The sequence below is a fragment of the Artibeus jamaicensis genome, unplaced genomic scaffold, assembly GCF_021234435.1.
Source record: "Artibeus jamaicensis isolate MK-2021 breed Jamaican fruit bat unplaced genomic scaffold, CSHL_Jam_final scaffold_3307, whole genome shotgun sequence".
Lineage (NCBI taxonomy): Eukaryota > Metazoa > Chordata > Mammalia > Chiroptera > Phyllostomidae > Artibeus > Artibeus jamaicensis.
In genome coordinates, this window is record NW_026522040.1 from 246,956 (window position 1) to 261,370 (window position 14,415).

At 39.1% G+C, this 14,415-nt stretch overlaps 1 protein-coding gene across 1 annotated transcript in view; it reads left to right on the plus strand.

Moving 5' to 3' along the window:
* Positions 1-14,415, plus strand: part of DGKI (diacylglycerol kinase iota) — a 309,526-nt gene that overhangs the window by 167,865 nt on the left and 127,246 nt on the right. The window contains exons 20-21 of the mRNA XM_053657112.1: positions 5,952-6,151; positions 10,713-10,775. Coding sequence (XP_053513087.1) covers positions 5,952-6,151; positions 10,713-10,775 — 263 coding nt within the window. The remainder of the gene's footprint in view (positions 1-5,951; positions 6,152-10,712; positions 10,776-14,415) is intronic.

Below are 14,415 nucleotides of genomic sequence, written 5' to 3' on the forward strand. Positions count from 1 at the left end.
GATTATGTAAACAGAAGAAGGTAGTTATTTGGGTATATGTGTGTATTTTGTGTATTTAAAATATTCAGAGTAGCACTTTAAGAAAGATGTAAAGTAGAATTACTGGAATGGCAAAAAAAGATTGTTTCTTTTAGACTCGTCATCTTGTAATTGAAAATTTCAAAGCAGAAGCCTTCAATTCATTTTACTGGTTGATATGCATTCCTACTAATTAAGATGGCTCTTCATTGGCTGCTTGGTAATGTGATTACCTTTTTAGATTCTACACAGGCCATAATCAGACATTGTAATTTGTGGGGGGTTTTTCTGCCACAATTTTCTGCCATTATAGCTGTGAAGGTCCTTTCATGCTGAGTCTATTTCAAAATAATTTAAAACTTTTCAAGACAGTTCAAAGCGTTATTCAGACTGAGAATTGGGAGCCTCATTTTCTATGCAGTTGAAATCCAAGGATTTCAGGCTCCTAAACTTTAAAGAATGCATAGCCAACTTTCTTTTGGTTAATTGAAATTAAAATACATAGGCTCTTTTATATTTATGAATTAGAAAAGCAAAAGGTTATTCAAAGAGAAAAATTACATGGAGAAATTCCAGGGCCGAAGTTGCGTGCATGCCAAATAATGCAACCTTTTTTTTTTTTTTTTTAAGAAAAAGTAACACTAATTGTTTACTTAGTTTGCTAATATAAACAGAAGTAAAGAACTAAAAGTAAAAATATCTGTCATCACATGATTCATAACTAAATATTAATATTTTGATGTATTTCCTTCCCATTTTTTATTTGTTTTATTTATTTTATCTTATTTTTTATTGTGTTCAATTACAGTTGTCCCCATTTTTCCCCCATTACTCTCCCCTGCCCTACCCACTCCCACCTCCCACTCTCGATTCTACACCCCCTCTGTTGTCTTTGTCCATGGGTTCTTTTTACATGGTCCTTGATGACCCTCCCCCTTCTTTCCCTCACTATCTCCCTCTCTCCTCCCCTCTGGTCACTGTCAGTTTGTTCTTTATTTCCATGTCTCTAGTTATATTTTGCTTGCTTGTTTGTTTTGTAAATGAAGTTCCAATAATAGATGAGATCATATGTTATTTATCTGTCTTTCACTGCCTGGCTTATTTCACTTGGTATAATGCTTTCCAGTTCCATCCATGCTGTCCTGAAGGGTAGGAGCTCCTTCTTTCTTTCTGCTGCATATTATTCCATTGTGTAAATATACAGTTTTTTGATCCACTCATTTACTGATGGGCACTTAGGCTGTTTCCAACACTTGGCTATTGTAAATAATGCTGCTATGAACATTGGGGTGCATAGGTTCTTTTGAATTGGTGTTTTAGGACTCTTAGAGTATAATCCCAGGAGTGGAATTGCTGGGTCAAAAGGCAGTTTCATTTTTAGTTTTTGAGGAAATTCCATACTGTTTTCCACGGTGACTGTACCAGTCTGCATTCCCACCAACAGTGCATTAGGGAGCCCTTTTCTCTACAACGTCTCCAACACTTGTTTGTTGATTTATGATGGCAAAGAGCCACTTAAAGGGTCAATGCACAAAAATTATTTCTATGTTTTTAAACATACAGGAAACCATATTAAATCCATACAAGTTTATTTCCTTTACCTACTATATCGTTCAAGACAATATTATTACCTCCAATATTATGTGAAAACTTTTGTTGCTGGTGATTAACTTTCTCCCTTGAAGGAATGCTTCTAAATTTTCTTTACTCTGAATAATGTTTTCTCTGTGTGTTTGGTAGATGACTTTTATCATTTAAAAAAATCACTTTATATTTCTAGCTTCCCAACAACTTTCTATCCTATAAGACACGGAACTTTATTATTTCTTCCTGCATTTTTCAGATAATGATGTGCTTTTTCTCATTTAAACTGCAGTGTGATGAGATTACAATGATTTATGATTTATTTTCAGTCCTGTTAAACTTTATTATATCTTTAGCTATCTTCTTTTGTTCATTTTATGCTTTAATAAGAAATAGTCCTGTTTTCTATTTTTTTTTTATTGCTTAGTCTTATAAGACTGCAATTCTAGTCATAGAAAAAAACAAACCAAAACCAACCAAGGTTTTAGTATTGGTGACTATCTCCATTGCTTGTTCTCCGGGTCCCGGATTCCTGCCTTGGGCATTTTGTTACAGGAGTGAGGCTGGAGTTGGAGGCTGTTGACAGAGGTGAAAAAGGAAGGAGAGGGGGACTCACCCTTGCTTCCCTTCTCCTCCCCCATCCCAGGGCTGTCCACCCTTGTAATCTGGCAGAATGAGGACTCGAGTGGTGAGGAGGATACAGCTTGAAGGGAGATGGAGAAGAGTGTGCCAGGAAGGAGAATAGTGTGGAAAGACAGAAAATCTTGAGCATCCCTGAAGGGTGAAGGGAAATCAGGGTCTGAGAGCAAAAAGTAAAGGATGTGGTGAGCTCAGGGGCTGGCTTTGTTTTAGTCTCTGGTCATGTGCTCCCAGGAAGGCAATATTAGAAGGTTTCATAAAGAGAACACATGCAAGGTTGAACAGATAATTGAATGGCTGTTACTAATAAAGCAATGTATTATTATCAGTGAATGATTCATCCCAGCAAATTGTGGGATGTTATGCCTAGACCAATCTGAGTGATGAAAAATAACTATTTCTTATAAATATTTAAAAATTTACTTTTATCCCTGGCTGCTGTGACTCAGTGGATTGAGTGCCAGCCTACAAACCAAAGGGTCACTGGTTCAATTCCCAGTCAGGAAATTGATTCCCAGTCAGAGTACATGCCCGGGTTGTGGTCCAGGTTCCCATTAGGGGGCATGTGAGAAGCAACCACACATTAATGTTTTTCTCCCTCTCTTTCTCCTTCCCTTTCTCTCTGTCCAAAATAAATAAAATCTTTAAAAACATTTAAAAAAATTCACTTTGAACTTGTTCCCAAAACACGGCTGTGATAAGAATACTAGAACTGTCTATCTTGAACAGCTAACTCACGTAATTCCGCCTGTGCCTGTGCAGTGATCTTAGATTGATTCTGAAATGCCAATGGGACTGTCCTTGACAGCTGTTTCCCTCTTATGGTTGTGGTATTGGCTGTTGTTCTTCTGTGAGGCTGCAAATATGACTTAGACATGCTCTACAGTACTATGCGTACCTTCTGATTCCAAGAAGTTGGGAAGTATTGGGGCAATTTCAGTCCTTTTAAACTCAAGAGGAATAAGTTCTTACCTAGTACATTCTGCATCTTCCTTTGTCATTAGGCCTAGTCTAGACTGGAATAAAAAGAAGCAAATGGGACTTCCTTTCGTGGATGGAGAGGTACAGTTTTTGTCAGATAAATACTGGGCTGGGAAGTAGGAGACAAGGAAAATACAATGGGAAAGGTCTGGAGATGAGGCAGTGGCAAAAAACCCATACATGAACATCAATGAATTGTTTAAGTACAGCCGGGGAAAACCTTCAGCTGAATAACAGAAGGTCAGGTAATAGGCCAAAAGGGATTTCAGTAAATTCTCACTGCATTCTCCTTTGTTTTCTTATTCCCCCAATGACTGAAAGAAACGTGTATGTAGAGAGCGTAATTGCATGCTTTAACATTGGAGGCATTCCATAGTTCTTTACTTTTGAGTTTTTGTTCTATTTTCTTTCCCCCATTCAGTCCTTCTGTATTCCTTCTCTCTTTGGATTTGTAATCAGGTTCCTACTGTTCAAATTAATGCAAGTGCAGAAATAATTCAAATACAAATATTTGGCAACCAAATAGATGGAAGTTGACTTCACAAATCTGTTAACCAGGTTTCTGCCTTATTCATACAGAAGAACCACATTGAGAAATGTTGATAGTATGTATGTTTTTATTTTTTAAGTACATTGTTTTAAATTTGGGGATAGAGTTAGTATTTGACTCCTTTTTAAAGCTTACATAATTATAAATTAATTGATATTCAAAATTCATTGTGATATAACCTTATTAGAAAGCTATTTAGCAACATCTACTTAAGTATACATCTAAACTCATGGCATAGCAGGTCTACTCATTGTGTGTACTCGAGAGCATATGTGTCCACCGAGAGATACATACCAGCACTGAGCTCTTACTGTGTTTGAGTTTGATCCTCAAGATTGCTTTATTTTTCAGGATGTTTTTAATTGAGCTCCTATCGTTTTGTATTTCAGATTAGAAATAACTTGGGAAGAGGTTTTAGTTAAAAAGGGAAAGCCTGCTGGAGTTTGGAAATTAACCAAACATGGGCTACATATATAAATATGAATACATTTAATATCTACCAGATTATATATTTATTAGAATACATATTTAGATTGATCGCTGAACAACACAGGGGTTAGGGGCACCAATCCCCACATGTATAACTGTTGACTCCCCCCAAACTTAACTATTAACTGCCTACTATTGATTGGAAGATTTACCTATAACATTAACAGTCAATGAACACATACTTTGTATGTTACATGAAATCTGTCCGGAAAAAGTCCAGCCATTGTTGATCTAATGAGAACAGTTTGCACGACATCAATATAACCTGGCAGCCAAGGAGAGAAGACTGGAATGTGCATGTGTGAACAATGATGACTTCACTGGACTAATCAGTGGGGGCAGTAGACACCACTGAGTGAGCATGTATACTGTGTGGCTGTCACATTCAAAATGAGTGAGCAGGTAGAGCAATGAATCTGCATCACATTTTACATTAAGCTTGAACATTCCTCCATGGAAACTATTCAGATGATTTAGGAGGCTGCAGCTGTGGGCAACTGGTGACTGGCAGCTTCATCGCGACCATGCACCCCACTCATGCATCACCGCTCGTGCAGAGTTTTTGGCAAAACATCAAATCATCCAGGTGACTCAGCCCCCTACAGCCCAGCTTTGGCACCCTGCAACTTCTGGCTTTTCCCAAAACTAAAATCACTTTAGAAAGGGAAGAGATTTCAGACTGCTGATGAGATTCAGGAAAATATGATGGGGCAGCTGATGAATTGGGAGAACTGTGTGAGGTCCCAAGGTGCCTACTTTGAAGGGGACTGAGGTGTCATTATTCTATGTACCATGTTTCTTGTATCTTCTTCAATAAATGTCTCTATTTTTCATAGTACATGACCAGGTACTTTCTAGACAGACCTCATATGTATTATATAATATATTCTTAAAATAAAGTAAGCTCTGGAAAAGAAAATAATATTAATAAAATCATAAGGAAAAGACATTCACCGAATTATATGTATTTATTGAACTGTAAGTTTATACCTTCAGTCAGTAGGTTTACATCTACCTACATTGATATATTGTCTTATATGATACAAAACACTATAGATGTTGTATGTATTACTAACACTACACATCAAAAATAGAAGTATAAAGTGAAAAATAAATTTGTGTAATGATTCATGCATTGATAACAAATAAGCAGCAATTTGATCGTTTTATGGTAGCCTAGTATAACTGTTACAATTGCCTCAAGGTAGTAAGAAAATATTTAAAAACTTTTTTCAGTATATTCATTTAAAAAATGTAACATGTAAGTGAACTCACACAATTCAAGTTCATGTTGTTGAAGGATCAACTGTAAACTAAAAGCTATTTTAAACTACATGCTTTAACTCTTTATACTCTTTTTGTTCTACTTACATTGCTTATTTAACAGGAACAGATAATGAAAAAACAACTTTTGTATTAACCTCACATGATTGAATTAAGGCTGAACAACACATAAAGGTGAAAAGTGGCTATCAATGAGAAGCTGTGGTCAAGCTCATCAAAAGCTTATAATTTTTACTTTATTTGTGTTAATGATTTATCCAAGGATTCCTGTTTTACTCATGGGTAACAACTTTCCATATGTCTATCAAAGATCTTTTGCTTCTTTATAGTGGACTTGGGGTTTTGGCTTTCCAGAATAACTCTTAAGAACTAACTCCCTGCTTCCTTTTGACTCTTATTTTTACAGGCTGCCCTGCAAGTCGGGGGCCACGGGGAAAGGCTGCACCAGTGTCGTGAGGTCATGCTGCTGACTTACAAATCCATCCCCATGCAAGTGGATGGAGAGCCCTGCAGGCTGGCGCCGGCTATGATCCGGATCTCCTTGAGGAATCAGGCCAACATGGTGCAGAAGAGCAAGAGGAGGACGTCCATGCCTTTACTCAATGAGTGAGTCAGCCCCGTGCCCACCTTCGTGACCATGAGGACCATGGAGAGGAGAACGCAGAGCATGTGCATGGGTGGGGCCTCACTGTGTTGAGAAAGGAGCAACAGTCCAGGGCACTCAGCAGTTCCTGAGTCTCTCTCACAGTTTTTCTTCATGTTTATTAAGCACTGACCACATTCTTCCTTTAGAAACCATTACCGTGATATATGTTAGAGTGATGATGCTTCTTCACTGACCACTTGCGTATACATTTACTGGGACCAGTGGGAAATTATTAAGAGTGATTCAGGGCCATAAAATGCATCCAGGTAAATGGGTTCTGTTTTTATTTTGTTTTAAGAAGCCAGGCTGTCTGCCTCCTCTTTACCCAGGTCACTTGGAGGGTGTTGGCTTCTCCAACAGCAGGAGGTTGGCAGAGCTGGATTTTGGCTCGCCTATCTCCATGTGGCATCCCCTGCTGCCTGTTGGTGAATTGCCCTTTTCCTGATGTTCCCATTTTGGGGCCCATGTACTCTAATGCTTCAGCTCAGTTTGCTGGTCTGGGTGGCATGCTGTTGTCCAGATTTAATCTGTCCCACAATGCAATGCTTAAACAAAGTGTATCCACATCCCCTGCCCCCTTTCCTTTCTTAGGGTTTGGATAAATGGATTTGAGAATAAGGTGATAATAACTAGATTTTTATTTTTAATATCTCTTAATATAATTTTTATTGAAATGCCTGTTTGGCATTGGCAAAGGAGATGGAAAAAGATGGAGACTTGGGTCATTTTTTTTAAGTATATATCATGCCCATATACCTAACCCGACTCAAGGTAAGGCCATTTCGGGGGTCACCTTTGGGTCATTCTTCTGTCACCGTGAGGGCCCCTCAAGGTGCTCCTCCTGTTTGTGGCCTGTGATGCATGGTTACCTATTTGTACTGAATGGCTGGCTTCCTCTACTGCCTGTGAAGCAAGGACATGCTTTGTCATATATTTATTGAGTCAGTACAACAACCTACAGGAGTATGTAGGGTGAACCAATGATGCAGGTGCCATGGCTCACTGCCGGACTTGACTACCTCTCTTTCTGAGACAACATATGTTGAGAAATAACATTAGATAGGGCTACTTATGAGAACAATTATTCAATACTATATTTTTAGAAAATTGATATAGGTAGCACATTTTCAAAGGATAGCAAAACACCTAGGTACCATAGAATATTTGCTCACCACACCTCAATATCTCTTACCCACTGATCTTATTGACCCTCTGAGATTAGATTGCTCTTTTCTATTTTGCTAGAAATTCTTGTTTTGAAATCAGACTTCTTACACTGGATTTCTAAGTGGAGTTTTTAGTTCAAGAGCAGGCTGGCCATGAAGACCTTTTTAAACAAGTTTCTTGCACCTTCTGAGTGTGCCAAGATTTTCTCTTTTTGGTCATGGTTATATAAAGTTCACTATGGCAGCCAAGTCAGAAAGAGATCATTCAAACATAATTCTTTATTTCCTTCCTTCATTTTTTCATCCTTCTCTCCCTTTTCTCTCTTTCTGTCTTCCTTTCTCCCTTTCGTATTTTTTAACTAAGGCTCTATGTTTCTTCTGTTTCACCTGCCTGCCTTCTTTCAGGAAGAGAACTGGTTGAAACTGTCTTAAGAACTTTAGTTAAAAATCCTCTGTGGAAGCCCTGGCTGGTGTAGCTCAGTGGATTGAGCACGGGCCTGAGAACCAGACAATCGAGGTTCGATTCCCAGTCAGGGCACATACTGGGGTTGCAGGCAGGTTCCCTGCAGGCCAGTTCCCAGCAGGGGATGCATGAAAGGCAACCATACATTGATGTTTCTCTCCCTCTCTCCTTCCCTTTCCCTCTAAAGATAAATAAATAAAATCTTTAAAAATATATTTTTTAAAAAAAGAACTTATAAAAAAAATCCTCTGTGCATTGTGGATGGGGAAGTTTCTCAAGGAGAAAAGGGTAGCTGTTCAATGCATTTTAAGGAGTTATCTTCCATTCACACAGGAAGTTAGCCATGAATATTTCAGGTTTAAGTGGTGTGGCTTCCTCTTCTGCTAGAATGCTGGTGCTCGGGGATTGGCCCTTTCTCTGGGAGATCACATCAGCACCCCATTTTATCTCTGACTGATAAGCTAATGAGATCTCTGTCTTCAGCATGGGTTTCTTCTCAAAACTGAAGATTCATCTTCAAATATCTTAGCTGACATCTTTACCTGGATGTCTCATAATACCCTCTGACTGCATGGACGACTACTCAGGGACTCATGAACTCTCTTCCTTTTGCTCTCTCTCCTCATCACCCAATGAGCCTTTTTCATTCACATGGGAATGAATGGAACCTCAGTCCATTCATTCACTACATCCTTGGTCTCTGGAGTCCCTTCCATCACCTCTGCTTTTATACATCCAGTGCCTTCTTTGAAATCTACCTTCCATCGAATCCCCACACCTTTAATCTCACACCATCTACCCATCCTCCCTGCCAGTTACCTCTCAGAGGCACTGGTGAAGCATGCTCATAATTCATTTTCTTCTTTCCAGGGTTGCTGCCCTTCACACAATATCTTTTCCAATAGACTAGTTAGAATGACCTTTCTGAACATGTAGTGCCTACATCCTCAGCTTCACAGACCTTTGTGACTATTGCCTTCTTCATCCTCCTCCTCCTCCTCCTCCTCCCGTGCCCCAGGAACAATTGCTGTTCCTGGAGTGCCAGCCTGTCTTGTGCCTCATCATGGCTTTCCATTTCTGGTGCCTTCCTCACCTCCTCTCATCTGCTAACTCTCCCTCCAGTTCAAGACTGCATTAAAATATCACTTTCCTAAGAATCCTTTTCTGTCTACCTCCAGGCATTAAATGCACTTGTTTACTTGTCTCTTCCCTGCTCTGTGGGGACACCCTGGGGTTTTCCTTGTAGGGTTCCAGTGCCTGTCAGTGTGCCCGAGACTCATGGTCCCGTGCTGCACAAGTGGCTTACACGTGGATCAGATCTATTGTGTGTCTCCGAAATTATTTCTATAGTAACAAATCTAAAATCTCGTGAATATAAAAACAATATAGGAAGTGTCTTAATCATATGTTTGATAATAACTGGAAGAATTTCAAGATCTGGTTGACCTGGGTAGCTGGAGGAAGTCCCATGAGAAACAGTTACATAGTAGGCCCGCATGATGCTCTAGAGCTTCATTCATGCAAAAAGGAAAGAAAACAATTTAAACAACTTCTTGGTTTATGATTTCCATTTGTTATTACTGTACATACACTGAAAGGCCAGGTCCCATTAATGTTCAGTAGCCCACCCTCAACTGATATAGCAGCATATCTCATTTTATCGTGGCTTGTACATCTACTCGAAATACGAACTCTAGCAAATATCTTCCCACAAAAAAGTAGTTGAGGAGATTTATCTAGGCTCATATTCGTGCATTAGGAATGTGGTAGCCAGATAAACTAGTGTTGTCTGTTGGAAAAGCATTTGTGAATATGATAAAAAATTTACCATCACTCGGTGTTGAGGGAGGTCTTCAGGGACCTGTTCTCCTGAGTCATGAGGAACAAAAACTACATGGTGAAGGGTAATTGCATTGTCCAAGGGCACGATTTCTAGCTGGAAGCTTTGAATTGGGCACCAGCGTCCATCAACTCGGCTGCTGAGAAATATTATCAGTCATAACTGGTAGTCCTTTGGGATTAACAGAGAATTACTTAGGTGACTTTACATGGAAATTTATGTGCCCAGTAGAAAAGATGGGTTTGGACAGCTCTGTCTATTGCAAATACAGTGAAACTGTTCAAATAATCTAAGAGCGTAATTAGGTAAAAGTGACAGGAAATTTGGGGTTTATCAAATTCAACATTTGTTTTTTCCCCCCTAATAACCACTGTAGACTCTCTCCTTTATCTGAGAATGGATAAAAGGGAGGCACCATCTATGGTTTCACTCCTCTGTTAAGAATGAGTAGAATTACAGCGTGAAGTTCTTAAACCGCCTGTGGTGCTTAAGGAAAGGAAGTTAAAGATTTCGTTGAGTCCATCTTTTCAAGATGGTGGTCTTTTGACATCAACATTCCTACAAAGCTCTGGAATCATGAGCACATGTTAGGGAATGAAACATACCTTGACTCTCCTTAGAGATGAGTTCACTGTGCCAGCCTACCCCTCATGTGTATGTGTGGGTGTGTGTGTGCTGTGCTCCCTCCCAGGACATCTCGAATGACCTAAAGCCGTAGAGGAATGTGACAGCCCCTCCTGCCCTGCCCAGCTTCAGCACCCTGTTTGCATCTGCCCTGTGCCCTGTGCCCTGTGCCCCCTGCCCTGTGCTCCAGTCTGGTTTGCCTTAGAGGCAGCCTCTGCCATGTGTCCTGCTGGCTTCCTCGCTGTCACTGGCTTTTTGGGTTATTTCCGTGGCTGGCTTGATTTTCCTTTTCATTCACTGTTTGGTGATGCGCTCGTTTAATTTCTGTTTAAACTTTGTGTGTCTCTCTTTCTCTCTCCTGGCTTGTTCCCTGTCTGTCCACGCTGTTGTGCTGACTGTCTTCGCTGCTCATTCCCTGCTGCCTCTAGTCTCCATCAGGTGCAAGCTGCGGACCTGCGGAGAGTGTCTGCCCCCCCTGGCTCCTTCACCATGTGAGTACCAAGCTGGTCAGTTTTTACGTTTCGTCTCTCACCCTCGGCTCCTCCCCAGGGTTAAGTGACCTGCGTTTTTTTCCTTCACAGGTCTGCTTCTCAGACAAAGAACTGCCTTTATTACCCTTTCTTTGCTTGGAGGTGGAGCTGTGAAGTTCCCTGTGTTCTGTTTGTCTCCTTGCTCTATGAGTTCACAGTTCAATTTTTTTGATTGGATCCTTTAGGGCCCATAATTGCATAGGGTTTACAAAATTCCATACTAAGCACTGGTTTTTAAGGAAAGTTGGTAATATTATTAGACCATTTCTATAGTCTAATTATCTGTGGCCCCAGGAGGATGTTGAAGAAGTGCCTGCTGACCTTGACTCATGGACAAACCCCCTAACGTTATGTATGGGGTTTTGAGTGTATGCAGTTGTACCTGTGCATTTTTATGGGCTGAGGTTGCCTAGTTGAAATAAAGGAGCATTGCCCCCAAACTGCCATTGAGTTAGCAAAATGCCTTTTATACACAGTAATTCGTACTTAACACACTCTATGCTTTCATTTTCTTTCTGGTGAAAGCAGACAAAAAGAAAATATGTTTCTTTAGTACTCCCTTGGGGACTTGATGTCATTGCCTCTGTCTTGCTCTCCTGTCTTCTCCCCATTTTGCATATATTTATCTAGCTTTTGTTATGCTTTAGGTCCTGTACCAGTGCTCCAGTACACGGACTGATGTACCCCCCAAGCAACCCTATATTGCATGTGGTATTACTTTCTCCATGTGATACATGAGGAACCTGATGCACAGCAAGGTTAAGTAACCTGCCTCAGGTCACACAGCTAATGAGTGCAAAACTGGGATGCAAGCTCAGGCAGTCTGACTTCAGAGTTCACACTCTTAACAATAGATCATCTGCCGCCTTTCATCTGTCAAGGCCTTTTGTATTTCTCAGGGCCTGGCTGAATGGTTGCCTTTCCAAAGAATTCTTCCTTGCTCCTTTCTGTATCTTCAGTGGAGTTCCCTACTGGTGTGCTTATCGTTCTTGAGGTTTAGTAAATTGGTAGCAATTACGTGAGCTCTATATCCCCATGTATCCCACACTAGACCTAGGTTGCTTGAGATCATTGACCACATCTTCTGAATCTTTGTCTTCCTGGCCCTGATCACAGATCTTAACACGAAGTATTCTGAAACCAAACACAATTGTTGGTTGGTCGGTAGACTAAATGAATCAAAGAATACAGGTCTAAATTGAACTGTGCAATGTCTAACATCTAGCGCTATGCCAAAGTGATAGGAGCTTAGTTTCAACCCTCCACTTACAAATACACATTTAGCCATCAAATATTTTTTTTCAGAATAACTTATTTTGCACTTGCTGTGCATCAGAGACTGTTTTGTGCTTGGCATCTAGAGGTAAGCGTGACAGAACACTACCTTCATGGACCTGAAAATTGAGTGACCCCAGAAACGATGATAAGGTAACATTTAATTTCCATTTGGAAGTTACTGCTGGGGTATATTCTGTGATCTACAGAAGGCCTGTTCAGTAAACTGGAGTTCAAGCACTGGCCCTCAGCGATCATTATTTCCAGGGGCTCTTTATAGAGTTCAGAGTGTTGGGCGTATCAACAACAGAAGTACATGTGACAGTCGCCATATTTCTATCACTGTTTATTTAAGTTTTGATTGTGTTTAGGTTTCAGTCATATATAAATTTGTTTCTTATTTCCAGTGCATATACTATAGTGAAGTAAATTGTCATGTATGTTTTAATAGGGCATATCAGGCAGGATCCTGGGTGTGGCCACATTAAAATTAACATATTGATCTAAAGTAGTTTATATGCGATGTTAAGTAATACAAATTTATATTCATAATATGTAACTGATGAAATATTTATGTAGTAAAAATTCATTAGATTTGAATATAATTTTTAAAATCAGATAACAAAACACTACCAAATAGGCAAGGGACATGAAGAAAAATCTCAGCACAGCATTGAGTATTGTCTGTGTATATTATGGCAATGGTAAACTGGGTAACTTAGCTTTGCCCATTCTCACCCTACTATCTTCTGTTTTCAGCAATTGATTCTAAACCATACTAATGTCACTTTGAAATTCAGGACTTCAGCATGCATCGAATACATAATTCTTTCCAACTGGCTTCTTTAATGGACCATGACATATTTGGGGTTTATCAAAGTTGTTGCATATATCAGTCATTGTTTTTCTTTTTACTGTTGGCTATCATTTCATCGTATGGCTGTTTCCATGTTTTTACCCATTGACTCACTGAAGGACTTCTGGATCTGGGTTATTTCCAGCGTTGGGACATTATTAATAGACCTGCCATAAGCATGGATGAAAAGACCCTGGCCAGGTAGTTCAGTTAGTTAGAATGCTGTCCTGATACGCCAGAATTGCGGGTTTGATTCCTAAATCAGGACACATAATAGTCAACCAATGAATGCATAACTGAGTGGAACAATGAATTTATGTTTCACTTTCTCCTGCTCTCTCTCTCAATCTCTCTTTCCCTCACCTCTCCTTCTCTAAAATAAATTTTTAAAAAAGGTTTTGTACAAACATAAGCTTTCATTTTTCTAGGTTATACACCTAGAAATGGGATTCCTGAGTCCTAGGTAAGTGTGTGTTTAACTTCATAAGAAACGGATTGTTTTCCAGAGTGGCTGTCCCGGTTTGCATTGCCACCCGCAATTTATGAGAATCCCAGTAGCTCCGCATCCCTGCTAACACTTGGCATTTCCATCACTTAGAAATTTTAATCGTTTGATCTTTCTAATATGAATATCTTTTCATGTGATTATTTGTCTTCTGTTTTATACTCTTTGATGAAACCACTGTTCAAATCTTTTGCCAGTTGGGGGACTGTTTGTTTACTTCCCATTGAGTTTCGAAAATTCATCACATACAGGGCTGAGCCAAAGTAGATTTACAGTTTTAAATAGATGAAACAGAGTTTATTCTTATATTATTATTTATTAATTTTTGTATTACTTTCCATACTGTAAATCTACTTTTGCCCCATGCTGTATTCTGGGTCCAAGTCTTTGTTAAGTATGTGCCTTGTGAACATGTTCCGTACAGAATATATCTTATCTTTTCATTGTCTTACCAGTATCTTTTGTAGAGCAAAAGTCTCAACTTTTGTCAAAGCTAAAATTACTGTTTTCTTTTTAGAGCTATGTTTTGGTGTTACATTCAAGAACTTTTTGTTTAATCCCAGGTCATTAGATTTCCGCCTTTATTTTCTTCTAGAAGTTTCATAGTTTTACATTTTGCACTTAAATCTATGATTTGTTTTGAGTTAAATTATATATAAGATGTGAGGTTTAGGTTGAGATTAGTTGTGGTTTATTATTATTATATATAATTTGCATATACATGTGTAGTGGTTCCAGCATCATTTGTTGAAAAGATTCTTTCCATTGAATTGCCTTTATGTTCTTATCAAAAATTAATTGGCAACAGATAGATATGGAAAGATATAAATATGGATATATTTGGATATATATTACCTTCTGGACTGTATTCTGTTCTGTTGACCTATATATTTGTGCCTTTTTTGATACCATGCTCTTCTGATTATTGTACGTTTTTTTTTTAAGATTTATTTATTTATTTATCT